The sequence below is a fragment of the Camelus dromedarius genome, chromosome 3, assembly GCF_036321535.1.
Source record: "Camelus dromedarius isolate mCamDro1 chromosome 3, mCamDro1.pat, whole genome shotgun sequence".
In the NCBI taxonomy this organism is placed as follows: Eukaryota; Metazoa; Chordata; class Mammalia; order Artiodactyla; family Camelidae; genus Camelus; species Camelus dromedarius.
The window spans coordinates 25,764,552-25,778,735 of record NC_087438.1 but is presented as its reverse complement, the minus strand read 5'-3'; the positions used below and the strand labels follow the sequence as shown (position 1 = coordinate 25,778,735).

The window sequence follows — 14,184 nt, the reverse complement described above, 5'->3', positions numbered from 1 at the left end:
GAAGACATTTTCAGACATCAAACAATTTGAAAATTTATTTACTATGTATCCATTCTTAGAACATTACTTCAGGATATGCTCAAGCAAGTATTTTTAAGCAAAAGGGAGGAAGACATGGATGGCTTCCTCCCATCCATGTCTTCTGGTTGGATACAGTATCCAACCAGAAGAAGGATGGGAAAATTTTGGTACAATACCTCTGCAGCAGTCCTGGAAAATCAGCCCAAGTGCAAAAGTAAGAACAGCTCCAGGAAGGAGTTTCTCGATTGAGTAATGGAAGAGGGGTGGGGGTGGAGTGGCAGAGAGGAGACACAAATGAATGACTGACGTCAAAGAGCTCCAAAAGAATTACAGATTTCTATGTGGAAATTGGGAGAGTGAAAAAGCAAAGCAATTTCACTAAAGGAAAAAAGAATATACAAGAAAGGAAATGCATTCATAGCTAAGCTAAATATTGCCTCTGAACAATATTTACATAGTTTTGTATTACATAAATGCTCATTAAATACAGTGACACTCATAGTAGGAGGACAGGGAAAGAGTCTAAGAGCCAAGTCCTTATCTATCATAAAAAAAAGTCAAGAGATCATAATATAATTCAATATCTAAGGTCTAGAATTTAACTGTTAACAGTATATTCTTTAGAAATAATGGATATAACTACTCAAAGAGTTCAGAGTGGTTGCCTTTAAGAACAAGGGATTATTTCTTTAAATTTAATCAGAAAAATTAAACTATTAATTTATAGAAACTTTATTATTGTGTTAAAAGCCTGTCTTGTTAAAATTTTTATCTTGGAATTACTCTAAATTGTATAAAAGACAGGATTTAAAAAATTCAATTGACAGTTTTAAGCTATGCAGAAACCCACCAAGACTACTTTTCTCGTTTTTGGATGTCGCATCTTTTGATTCCTTCTCTCACCTCAGATCATGGGCTGTCTCCCAGATGAACCAGGGGTAAGTCGTGTGGTCTTCTATGCGGATATCCACCCAGGAAGGCTTGTCTCACTCACCAAATCTTACTAAGGAAATTCACACCTGTGCTCTCCTTATTACAATTTAATTTTTAATTGTTGACCATTATTTTAGCTGACCAAAGCTATGTGACCAAGTTAAATGTCTTAAACACTTCTACAAATGAGGCCCCTTCTCCCCTTCCACTGCCACTCAGCCTGTTACCATCATAGTCTTCCACGTGGGCCAATATGGGCCTCTCGTATCATTGTCAGTGATCTTTAAAAAAATGCAAATCTGACTTCACAAATGCAAATCCCTATTCCACTCCCACCTATCTTAATTTCTTAATGGCTCCCCATCGCTCATAGGATGTCCTTAACATGGCCTAGAAGAGCATCATTTGACTCAATTATTTCATAAGCTTCATCATTCTACTCTCATTTTGTCTCTGACAATCACAGGAACTGCAAAGTTTCTGAAGGTGATATGCTTCTTTCCTCATGGCCTTTGCATATGTTGTGTCATCACTTTGGGATTCTTCTTGCATTCCTTTCCTTCATTTATTTTTTTCCCCTCAGACTTTAAAGAGTTTAACTGTTATGTCGCTATGGAATGAATTGTTGGGAGCAATTAAAGGCAAGAGATTTCCCATCTATCAATGGGTCAACCAACATTATTCAGTATCTATTATATTTACTACATGTCAGATTTTATCTGAGGATTAGTTTCACTTGGAGAAGGAAGCCTTTCTGGTCTCCCCAGCCCTTCAGACTTCAGTGCCACATATTCTCATGGTTTCCATCACCTTTTCTTTCAAGCACTTATTTTAATTGTAACTTACTAACTGTATCATTTGGTTCATTTCCTCTCTCTCCCACGGAACACAAGCTTATTGCCAGTGGGTCCAGCACAGTTCGTTGCTCTTGGTAGGCACTCAGCAAATACTTGTCAAATGATTGAATTTGCAAAAGCTAAAAACAAACAAAATCAGTGTTAACACCAAGTGATCTCCAAGACATACAGTATGACAGGAAAGAGTTAGAATCCAATATTTTAAGCTCAGGAAAGGAGTGCAGAATGCAGCCTGTGATTCCTTCATCTCTTCAATGCCAAACTTCACCTCTTGACATTACTCATTCATTCCTTTTGTCATACTTCGCACCCGTTTCCAGAATTATTCTACCTCAGAAATCCCACACATTCCTCTCTCTGACTTTATCATCACATCATCATTCCATTTCTACTCTCTTGCTCTTACACTTCAGGAGAGTTCTTCAGGAGACCTCCGAACTTCGATAGTTCCATTTTTTTCCCTCAATCTAGGTCATTAACTATACCCCCAACAAACCCCTGCTCCTGCTCAGTGATGAATCACCTCTGTTGTGCAGCTGAGCACTGCTGGAGAAAAATAATGCCGTTTGGCATCATCACAATCCTCCACACTGCAGCTAGTGAGTAAACTTTCTGAACCACAGCCCTGAGTATATTTACTGGTTTGTTTTGTTTTGTTTTGTTTTTTATTCTGGGACGGGTGTATAATTAGGTTTATTTATTATTTATTTTAATGGTGGCCCTGGGGATTGAACCCAGGACCTCGTGTATGCTAAGCACACACTCTACCACTGAGCTATATCCTCCCCCCTTATATTTACTATTTAAAGCCCTTCCAAACTCTTAAATATGGCTTTTTTAGACCCTTTATTATCTGTTTTTCTTGCCAACTTCACCATTACTCAGCATTTCAGTGCTCTGTTGTCTCTGTTCCTCTGCCACTCCTTCTAATTCTTTTCTCAACTCAACCAGTCTGGCTTTGCTCTCATCCTCTCTGAAACTACTCTCCTTAGAGTTTACCATTTACATCCTGAATGGCAGGATCAAGCATTTCTGTCTCGATCTTACTGCGGCGTTTTACCTGCTGCTCTCTTCCTTCTTGAAATTCTCTAATCCTGTAGTTTCTGGATTCTTCTGACTCCTCTAATCGTTTCTCCTGTCTCCTCCACAAATGCATTTTTCCCCACTGCCCCTTAAATGTTGGTAGTCTCCAGGGTCCTTCTCTGGCTCTGTGCTGCTCACTGTAACTACAGCTTATATGCTGGTGGGCCCCAAATGCAGCCCCTGCCCACACTTCCCCCTCTAAAGTGTTATGCTTATGCTTGTGTATGTTCCACATTCTGGACATCACTTGAACTCCCTATAGGCTCTCACTTTCAACATAGTACACCTGCAATCTCTCCAATCCTCTTTTATCCCCACTACCATCATTATCCTAGTCCAGGTTCCTACCATCTCTGAGAGTATTGCACTAGTGTTCTGTTCTTGACACCCTCAAATGTATCCTCTAGTAGGAAAGCTTTCATTAATCCCTTTAGTCCTTCCACTGCCTACATAAATTTCAATTCTCAAAATTATATACATACTTCTTATTTCTATAGCTTCATCTTTTGATACTTCACTACCCACACCCTGGTTCCTCCACACACTGTGACGTCCACACTTGAAAGTTCCCACATAGCATGCTAAGTGATTTTATTTACTAAACTTCATATTATACTTATTCAGAAACACATGGCTTCAGACTATGAATTCTGACTTCACAGTTAATACTCTTTTCACCAATCTAAGTTTTGGTCTTCCATATCAAACTAGGTAATGTAAAAGATAATTAAAAATAAAACACATAAAATATTAATTTCATCCTATCTATTTATCTAATAGGATATGCATCTCAAAATCTGTATTTAGTCATTAAGTAGCCTACATTCAGATCTTTTTTTTTTTTTTAATGACTTAAATTTTTTTTTTATTGAGGTATAGTTAGTTTACAGTGTTGTGTCAATTTCTGGTGTACAGCACAGTGCTTCAGTCATACATGAATATACACCTATGTTCAGATCTTAACGGGTGATTGAAGAAGGACTTTCCAGATGAAATCTAGCTTATAAGAACAATTGATCTGGGAGGTTAAGAGCCCCAAAGGTTGCTCTTTGCTTATTACTCTTAGCTCTGACTAAGTAGGTATGTAGCTTATAGGTATAAATTCATCTCTTTTGAGCCTCAATTTCACCTTCTTACAAAGAAGGGTTTGGATGAGAAAGGATCTCTTAACCTGTAGTCCATGGATTTTCAAGTCAGGTCATACATACATAGACTTGAGTGGGGTGACCATGAATCCCTTGAAACTATATGCACAATTCTGGGTATAAATTTGTCCAGTTTTCTAAGGAGAGTTCATGATTTTCGTTAGATTCTCAAAGATGTTCATAAATTCCAAAGTGGTTAAGAACATTTGAATTAAAGAACTTCTTATAACCCTCATATAAGTCTATAAATATTTAAAAAACTATGGAATGTACAGATCATTGGTTTAGCTTTTACGACAAATTTAGATTGTAATTACTTTTTTCTGTTTTTTGTTCTAGGATCTAAATCTAATAATTTTAAGGCTAAATTATAATTCTAGGCAAGTTACGATCAAGTCAAACTTACACTGACATTTCTTACCAGAAGAAAGGCTAATGTCAAAGGTGAAGACCCTAGAATTATTTGACAAATTAACACAAAATAACTTTTCTAAGGTTCTAAGGGACTGAGATTAAACAATGACTCAAAAAAGTTACGAATTACAGAAGCAAAATACCACTCAGCAAGAACTGTAATGCATATGAACTATAATAGTAAAAATAATCACAGCCTATAGTCCACTTATTTCAAGCAATAGTTAACATTTCTAACTAGCAGAGGTACTTAAATCATTGTATCCTCTGTTCTTTAGTTAAACTTGCTTCCTTAATCAGTTCTTCATCTCCAATTGCTTGCTTGGCATTTGCCAACTAAAATTCAAAGGATATTTATCACCATCTTTCTGAAAATCAGACCTACCTCCTTCATTATCTCTGTAATGGTACCTCTGTTCTAGTTATGCAGGATCAAGAATCAATACATACGAGTTTGGATGAGGGGCAGTATCTCTCAAACCTACAACAAATTCAGGTAAGAAAAAAGAAAATTACTGTTATTCCCCTATTTAGAATAAACTATTTTCCTAAGAATCTAAGGACAAACCAGTTTCTTCATAAAACATTTGCAAAGAATAAAAAATGAAGAAACATATATTAAGAAACATCCCCCTCCAAAAGACAAGACATTTTGAGAAAATTGAAAATTTGAACACTTACTGGATAGTTGATGTCAAGGAGTATTAATATTTAAAGATGATATATTTATAGATGAAATAACACACCTGGGAGTTGTTTCAGAAAAATATGAGGGAGGGGAGTGTAGAGAGTATGGTTCCAACAAGCTTGGTCAGAAATTCAGAACTGATTGAAACTGAGTAAGAATACATGGTGGTTTCATAACAAAAAATTAAAACAGTTTAAAAAATTCTGAGAAAAAATGTGCATATTGCATCACTCTTGAGCAATGAGCCATACATAACTGGAATCTTAAAAAGGAAGAGTGGGTTGGTGGTATTCGCTTGGTTGTCATGCAAAACACAAGAGGATTTTATGACCACTTCAAACTAGAGTTTGGTCAGTGAACTTTCTATCATACCAACTTTACAGTCCAGTGTTTATCAGATGGGACTGATAGCTCAAAGCATGCATTTAGAAAAATCTTCACATAAATAATAAAATTAATTTGTGTAAAAAATAATATGCTTCCTATGACAAAAATTAGCTAAAGGGTTAAAATTTAAAGTTTTAAAATGAGCAAGGCAAACAGCTTAAGATTCAAACAAGCAGAATTTGTACAGCAAAAATTAGTTTCAAATTACATTATTACTTTAAATGGGTGACCTGATGAGTTTTATATTTGCAAAAGTAATCTCACCCAAATTGAAATCAATAGTTCTGAAGATGCAGACCACCTGGACACTGGGATAGTGATCAGGATGAGTTCTTTGTCTAACTAAAAGTGGTGTGTGGGGGAGGGAAAATCATACATTTTCTTGCTTAAGTTCACTTTCTAAATGAGCATATGATAATTTGGTCATGAAATCTACATTGGACCAAAAAAGCTTGACTTACCTGTCTTCATGAAATAGCCTACAGCCATTCAGAATTTCCTGTGTACTTCAGTTACTTCAGATACTCAGCATATCTACTGAATAAGCTATATATGTTTTCCCTAAAATTTCTGAATTTCTTCTACTAGAGATTACTAAATTCTATTGTCCATATTTGTATTTTGGTATGGATTTTAAAAAAACGACCCAATCTTTGTCAAAATAATAATAAATAAATAAGAAAACACTAAATTTCGTATTAATATATTAAAGTGAAGACATACTTGGAAATTTTTATATCAAATATAACATCTTTTCAATACAAGTCAATAAAACATGATAAAGCTTAATATAGTATCAACAAACTATAGGTTAAGATTGTAATTTGTAAATCTCCAGTACTTGAAAAGTTTGATTTTGTATAACTGACCGCCAAGGCCTTAACTTATTTTAGTGTTAAAACCTAAAATATATTGAAGAAATCTACTTTTTGAAAATATTGGTTTGTATATTTAAGGGTTGAGTCTTACCAGTTATATTAGCATTTGACTTATATTAGCTAAAATATTGGGGCTTAGAATATATGGAAAATTCCTAAAGACAGCAAGCAATTCCTCTATGACCAACTGAGGCTGCAGAGGCCTTACTCTAAATAGGATCCTCAAGAATATATACTCCAAGGATGCTTTAAGAACTGGTTTCCTTTCAAAAAGGATCATCTCCTTTAATGCTTGATGTTCAGTTAGTTTAAAGCAGTGAGACGCAATTACTCCAACTTCAAATTTAAATCCCTACTATAACATTTGTAAGCAAATTACTGAATCCTTTTGAGCCTCAGTTTTCCTTATTACAAAATGGTGACAAAATATTTAACTAGCAGAGTTTTGGTAAGAATTAAATGACAGAATGTATCATTAAATGGCAGGATCATAGCACTCCAAATTGGCTCTTTACCCACATCTTTATCCTTTAGACCTTTAGAGCTTTATAGGCTGGACTTTATTATATGCTTATTTTTTCCAAACTGGTATTTTATTCTTATTGATATATTATTGTTTTCACAAGCTACCTCAAATCCTTTGCTGATAAAAGAAACTCCAAAGGAGAAAAAATCCAATCTAGTTTTGTCCCACGTAGTTCACAGTAAAAAGGACGAGAAAACATGCAATTAAGTGGAAGAAAAAGAAGAGTGAGAAAACATTTCCTTCAAGAAAATGTTCTGAAAGAATTCCACATAGGAAGTAGATCCTGTAAAGTTATTTTCATAGTGGTTTAATAGGTGTTCACAAAAAGGTATTTTATGGCGATGTCACTCTTCCTCACAAATTGAGTATCTTCATTTATTGGCCAATTTCATAAAACTTAACATTGTAGAGGTCAGTTTTAAAAAACTGACTTAAAAATAATACATATTTTTAAAAGACTTAAATTTGAAACAGACCTCATCCCCTGTTAAATTGTAGGCATTACTATTTCTGAGCATCAACTATGCAAATCAACTGATTAAATACCCACATCCCCAACTGTAATAACAAACAAATAAACGACAACTGCTCCCAAAGATGTATAAAACATTTAGATAGAAAATGAATAAACATCTCAACTAGTAAAATTACTCCTTTTTCAGCATTAAAAAATAACTCGTGAAAAATGTAATGTTATTACGAAGTGTCATAGTCATCTCAATTCTATTTCTAAAATAACACATGGTATAATTTTAACTAAAAGAAATGCTAGTTTCCCAAAATAGCATGATTGTTACCTTTCCCCAAGATTGTTACCATTTCCCGAGGTTTAAAAAATAAATATTACCATCATGACATCACTAGAAAGAAATTGAAGCATACAAGGAATAAACTATAGTTTCTTTTTATATCAAAATGTACTCTCGAAAATGTGTTTGGCACAGTGCTAAATCATATATAGTTAATACTAAATATTGCAGGATACAATAAAACCCTGGAGTTAATTGTTTACACCCTCTTATGGGAATGAAAATAATAGATACCAATTATTCAGAAGTCAGCCTATACAAACTGTATAAACAATATTTTATGTTTTGTTTTGAAAACCAGTGATATAATAAATTTTACATAAAAGACTGCAAAATAATATAAATGGATTTAAACAGATCTTTACAATAAGAAATTCAAATGGAAACAGACAAGTAACAAAGAGAAGTAAAAAAATTTATTGCAGTATTCGCTCCACCAGATTGCCTGGGGATCCCTTTTCTTGTATTGTTTTCAGGGTGACCTAATACATCAAAATCTACATTTACAAAAACTCCTTCTGCAGATAGGTCATAGATACTGCATGCTTTTTTTTTGTTTTTCCAACAGAATAAATTATATATCCAGGAGATTCTGCCATTTTACAGCCTGGAAAAAACAATGCTTCCCTGGAAACTGGGCTAAGCTAAAGAAAGCCATCCGCTGCTAGGTTAAACTCCAAGAACACTTTATTAAGAACATTAACAGACTAATTTCCAACATTCACTTGTTTATTTTTTAAACAGAAAGTTTTTTTTCCAAGATATAAACAATTTTTGTTAAACTATAATACAGTGGGAGTAAAAATGAACTGAGAATCTGTTTCTGCTGCACAACAGCGAAGGGAGCTCCCACAAAAATGTTTGCCCAACATTTCCTTCTTTTGTTCCTGCATCCCAGGTTCCATCCTTACTCTTCATAAAACTGATTTTCTTTTTTTGCCAGAATGTTGATATTTCAAGTTTTTCTGCCTTTAAAAAAAACTCCTGTAAATTTGGCTGCATGTACAAATTCATTAGCTGGAAGTCCCATCCTTGGCGGCATACAGGGATCGTAAAGTCTGAACAACTTTATTAGTCAGCTTATTAGCACTCGTTAGAGCAATTTTTTTGTAAATAATGTCTGATTCTTTAATAGTGTCTACCCAAGGCACCAGTTTGCGGCCATCACGGCGCTTAGCCTCAGTCCAGGAGCCACTGTAGGAGCCTGCCATCCACTGAACACTGAAGCCACTGCTGGTTTTCTGCACTACTCTTGCAATTTGTGGTCGGTCTTTGTACTTTGGACAGCAAATAGCGATGACATCCATGACGTCAACACTTTCATTCATCTGTGCTGCCAACTCCGTAGAGTCTGAATTTCGTTTTGACCTTCTCAATGACTAAAACATTGGGAGGGGGGAAAAAAGACCAAGTGTTACACAGAAGAATTTTAGTGAAATTATTGTTTTTATTGCTTTTAATCCCTTGACGCCGGGAGTTGGGATTTCCCAGCACACTTCCATTGCCGGCAATGAGACGCACCGTGACCGCCAGCGCCAAGGGGTTAACATATACTTGTAAAACCATGTAACTCTTAATTTGTACCCGTGTCTTTACTCTTATTGATATATAAAATTATATATACATATGAACCATAAAGCTACATAAAACTTAGCAACAATAAAAAAGGATAACACACATTAATACAATTCAAAGAAAAATTAATAACCTTTTATGCTGGATAAATCTCATTTCTGTTTTTTTCTTTTTTATTGTCTTTTATGTTAAACTTTCTACAAAAGGATGTATAAATGGTTAAGTAGAGAATATCTACAAAATATTGTCTCTCATAAGTATTACATTACTTGGTGTACATTTAATAGACTGACATGTATAAGCACATAAAAATCATTTTACGTAATACGCTGCGAAATACGTTGACTCCTCCTCCGCCTCACCCCTGAAGTGCCTCCTCCTCTATCCTCCCCATCACTTTCATCATCTTCTGTCTCTGCTGCTGCATTATTTTTAGGGCTGCCTCCTCCAAGCAGCGAGGTAATTGCTTTGTTCCGAGCATTTGTGCTGGCTGACACTTCCCCTTCTTCCTCCTCTTCATCAGGGTCCAGATGTTCCATGAGAAGTTTGAACTATGAAAATTAGATATTAATTTAGAACTTTAAGCAAATATTTCAAACAAAACTGTCAAATTCCTAAGTGTTTTTCTTGCTTTTACATTTTTTTCCCTGAATGTTTTCCATGGATGTAGTTTGATGTGGGTGAAACAGACTTTAGCTACTGTCCAAGTCCAAGCTGGCAAGCATTTTCTGTAGAGTCAGATAGTGGTTTTATACCCAAATGAATGGGCATGGCTGTTGCAATAACATTTTACTTTACAAAAACATGCAGTTGGCTAGTTTTTTCCCATAAACCAGATTCTACTGACCCTGGTCTAAGTCATCAAGTAGCTAAGTGATTAATAATTACTGATAGACATTTAAAAATTTTCTAACCCCTCTGCTCTCTGCCAAGATAAGAGGATACAAGAGGAAGCAAAAGATGTCAAAGAATTTTAAAGAAGAACTAAAATAATTTTCAACTTTAGAGTATAAAATTCGCAGTCTATGAATGATACGAAAACCACTGTGGAGGTTACATTCTTGATCAAAAAATCATTATTAAGCTATGTTCAGCTACCTGCTTTAAGTACATTAAAATTAACTTTATTTTCACTTTTTAGGACAGTCTCAAAACATTTTTTAAAACTTTAAAAAATTTTATTATGGTAAAATATATATAACACAAAAGTTACCATTTTAAGCATTTTAAAGTGTTTAATTCATTGGAATTAAGTATATTCACAATGTTGTGCAATAACCACCACCATCATTTCTAAAACTTCTTCATCATCCCACACAGAAAGTCATCTTGTACTCATTCAGTACTCTCCATTCTCCCCTCTCCATCGGCCCCTGGTGACCTCTATTCTATTTCTTGTCTCTCTGAATTTGCCTATTCTTAAAGACATTTTTAAAAGCACATTTTACACACACGCACACGGAAAAGTAGTAACACTGACCGCCAGAGGGGAAAAGAACACAATGACCAAAGAGGACAGGAGGGCGACTTTTCATGGTTTTTCCTTTTACGAAATATAAACCATATAATCCACTGAATTAAAAATTTACGTATATGGGGCATAGCTTTTTCCTAACATTTGCCTAAAAACCTTCATTTTTGCTAAAATAAAATTAGTGTTGGGCTGGTATTTCCTAAGAAAAAATAATTATGATGCAGTGAGTTAAATAAGAAAGGTATTCTTAAAGTAACTCATTAAAATAATGGTGATGGTTCATGAAGCTTATCTTCAATATAATGGAGGTAGCTATCTCCCCACCCCAGAAGTTGACTTTTCAGAAAAGCCATTATCAGAAGGAAATACGTTTTGGTTTTACTACTCACATCTAGATACTGTTTTACTATACTCCTCTTCACATCTTCAGTGATTTTGGAATTAGCCATATCACTCCGCAGGAAGTCCAGTGTTTGTTTAGGATGAAAATGAACCCCCGTTTTTCGGTTTATCGCTTTATCATACACTTTTGCAGATTCAGATGGAGAGTATTTCTGAATTTTACTGTTTTGGGGAAATAAAACCATTAATTAAAAATTTTTTTTCAGACATTTACATTTAAATTGATTCTAGTTAAATTTTATTTACTTGTAATTAAACTTCTTGTCATACAGATTTCAACCAGTGAAATTGTATATAAAAATATAATTTAAAAAGGGAAATAAAGACAAAGATTAAAAAGAATAATATTCTCTTATTTCTGTTGTTATTTGTCTTGAATAGAGACTTCATTTCAATCAAAGTAGCTTCCCATGTCTATTTTTAACACCATGATTATGACTGTAGGACAGTTTTAATACAAGTACTCAATGCTTCCTAACTGGTTTTACCGCCTTCTACTTTTTTGACTCCCAACTATTCATTCTCTACACAGCAGCCAGAATGATTGTTTACAAACCTGTTTCATATTATTAACAACTGTTTAAAAATCCTTCCAACTCCTTAGCACTACTCTAAGACCTTACAAGGTTTTAAATTATTCTGCATTACAAGTATACCTTGGGGATACTGCAGGTTTAGCTCCAGACCACTGCAATAAAGCAAATATTGCAGTAAAGAGAATTGTATGAATTTTTTGTCCCAGTGCATATACAAGTTAGTTTACACTGTGCTGTAGTCTATAAAATATGCAAATAGCATTATATCTAAAAACAATGTATATCTTAATTAAAAAATACTTCATTGCTAAAAAATGCTATTATCTGAGCCTTCAGTGAATAATTTTTTGCAATAGTAACATCAAAGATCACTGATCACAGATCACTATGACAAACATAAAAAAATGAAAAAACTTGAAATACTGTAAGAATTACCAAAATGTGACACAAAATGAACAACTGCTATTGGAAAAATGGCACCGACAGACTTGACACAGGGTTGCCACAAACCTTCAACTTGTGAAAAAAAGCAGTATTTGTGCAGTGCAACAAAGAGAAGTGCAATAAAACAAGGTGTGCCTGTGGCTGCCAACATTTAACATCAAGATATTTCTCATTAAAATCTGGCGTATCTAGCTTCTCTTAAAAAAAAAAAGGAAGCTATAGCCACATTATGCCCACCCTCTTCGGTGGCAACCAGTTGATGAACATCTGAGTAATATCTGACCCCTTCAGATGAACCATATTATTTCCATTTTGCCACTGATCTTCTACCAGGTCCACTCTACTCATTTCATTATCTGTCCCCATGAACATTTGACTTCATACAGTTTCAATGAATGTGAAAAACTGTCCAAAATTCCAAGCGTACAGGCAGAAAAGAGATACCTATAGTGACTAATGGTAGGTAAAATTACAAGGCAGTCTCATTTATTAGTACTTTTCTATATCTTACTTTATAGAGTACATTAAAGACTACTGGGGCCTGCCAGAACTCGGCCTAGTTGGTCTACATTTATTCTTCATTTATAGCTCTCTTTAAAAACTTAAATTTGCAATCCATCTTAAGATTAGTCTAATTCTCCATTTTTTAAGGAAATCAACAAAATAAATCCTTTGATTTATAATGCATTATTGCCAATTAGAGAAATTCTGTTTTCCTCTCTTCAATAACAGCATGGACAAATTATGGTATATTATAAAACAAAATACTATAAATCAATAAAAAGGAACAAACTCCTTTTTTAAAAGGGGCATTTTTAATATTAAATTCAGCATACAGTCATAACTGGGTTTCATATTTGTTCATTCTCCGAACAGAGCAAAGTTTTTTCTCTCACTGCTTATGGAAACTTACCTATCAGAAAATCCACAGAGATTCTTCAAATGTTGTTTTAACATCAGAAGCAATAAAATACCCTGGGAGACATTTGCAAACTCAATTAAAGGAGCTGAATTTTCTGGCAAACATTTCATCACTGAATTTATATCATCTTCTGAATCTGAATCTGAATCTGAATCTACACGTTTCCGGGACTTCCGAGGCCTGGAGACTTCTTCTTCGCTCTCACTTGACTCATTTTCCTTACCAGGAGATGATTTTCTCTCTTTCCTTTTGTCTTTTACCATAGACTGAAGAAAAAAAAAAAAAAGGAAATTATTCTGTTTAAAAATAATAAAAACAAAATACCACTAACAAATATACATATGCTCCATTCAACAGCTTCAAAAGTGTCCTTAAATTATTATCTTGTATGTCGAAACCCTCTGATTTTCCATAAACAACTGGGGATGTAACCCATGGAGGAAAAATTAGGTTCAAGACTAACTAAAATACGCCCCTCCAACCACTGAGTCACCCTCCCCAAACCCTTCTGAAATATCACTCTAAGGGAAACAACTTTCTTACAGCAGAGTAATGAAAGATAAATTAATTTAAATCATTTTAGATGAAAAGCAGTAATTGTAATTTAACTGAGGAAAATATAATAGGCTTGAACTCCCCCAGCTTCTGTCAAACTAAGAACTTTTCACAGCAAGATGTGCATCTTTTCTTAAACTTAAATTCTGTTTCTTTGTATTTTATGAAACTGTCAGCTATTAAAAAGAAACAAAGTCAGCTGGTTTCAGGAGGCTGAAAAGACCAGCTTACAAAGCAATATTCAAAATATAACTGTTAAGAAATAAAAGAGTAGAAACATTTACAAGTATATCCACAACAGTAAGTGAAGTAAAAATAAGATAATATGATGGCTCAAGTTCCTAGGAAATTATTAACGTCTCAAAATGTAATGTGCACATTAAACACCTAAGGATTGTGTTAAAAATGCAGACTGTCTCAGCAGGTCTAGGGTGGGGCCTGAGGTTCTGCATTTCTAATGAAGCTCTCAAGTGAGACCAGTGCTAACGGTCTTGGCCTGAACTTCAAGTAGCAAGGGCTTAGATACCTCTGTAAT

The 14,184-nt window shown here is 34.5% G+C and overlaps 1 protein-coding gene across 4 annotated transcripts in view; it reads right to left on the bottom strand.

Annotated features, from left to right (window-relative positions):
- Window positions 1–8,135: 8,135 nt before the first annotated feature.
- The window catches only part of NIPBL (NIPBL cohesin loading factor), a 175,364-nt gene continuing 169,315 nt past the window's right edge, over window positions 8,136–14,184 (bottom strand). For 3 of the 4 annotated variants that reach the window (XM_031444078.2, XM_031444089.2, XM_031444084.2), the window contains 4 exons: window positions 13,086–13,360; window positions 11,180–11,354; window positions 9,679–9,867; window positions 8,136–9,120 (listed from right to left, as the gene is read on the bottom strand). In XM_031444078.2, the coding sequence (XP_031299938.1) occupies window positions 8,755–9,120; window positions 9,679–9,867; window positions 11,180–11,354; window positions 13,086–13,360 (1,005 nt within the window). In that variant the 3' untranslated portion in view covers window positions 8,136–8,754. Of the gene's footprint in view, window positions 9,121–9,637; window positions 9,868–11,179; window positions 11,355–13,085; window positions 13,361–14,184 lie in introns of all 4 variants that reach the window. The other variant, XM_031444091.2, reaches the window with a different exon arrangement.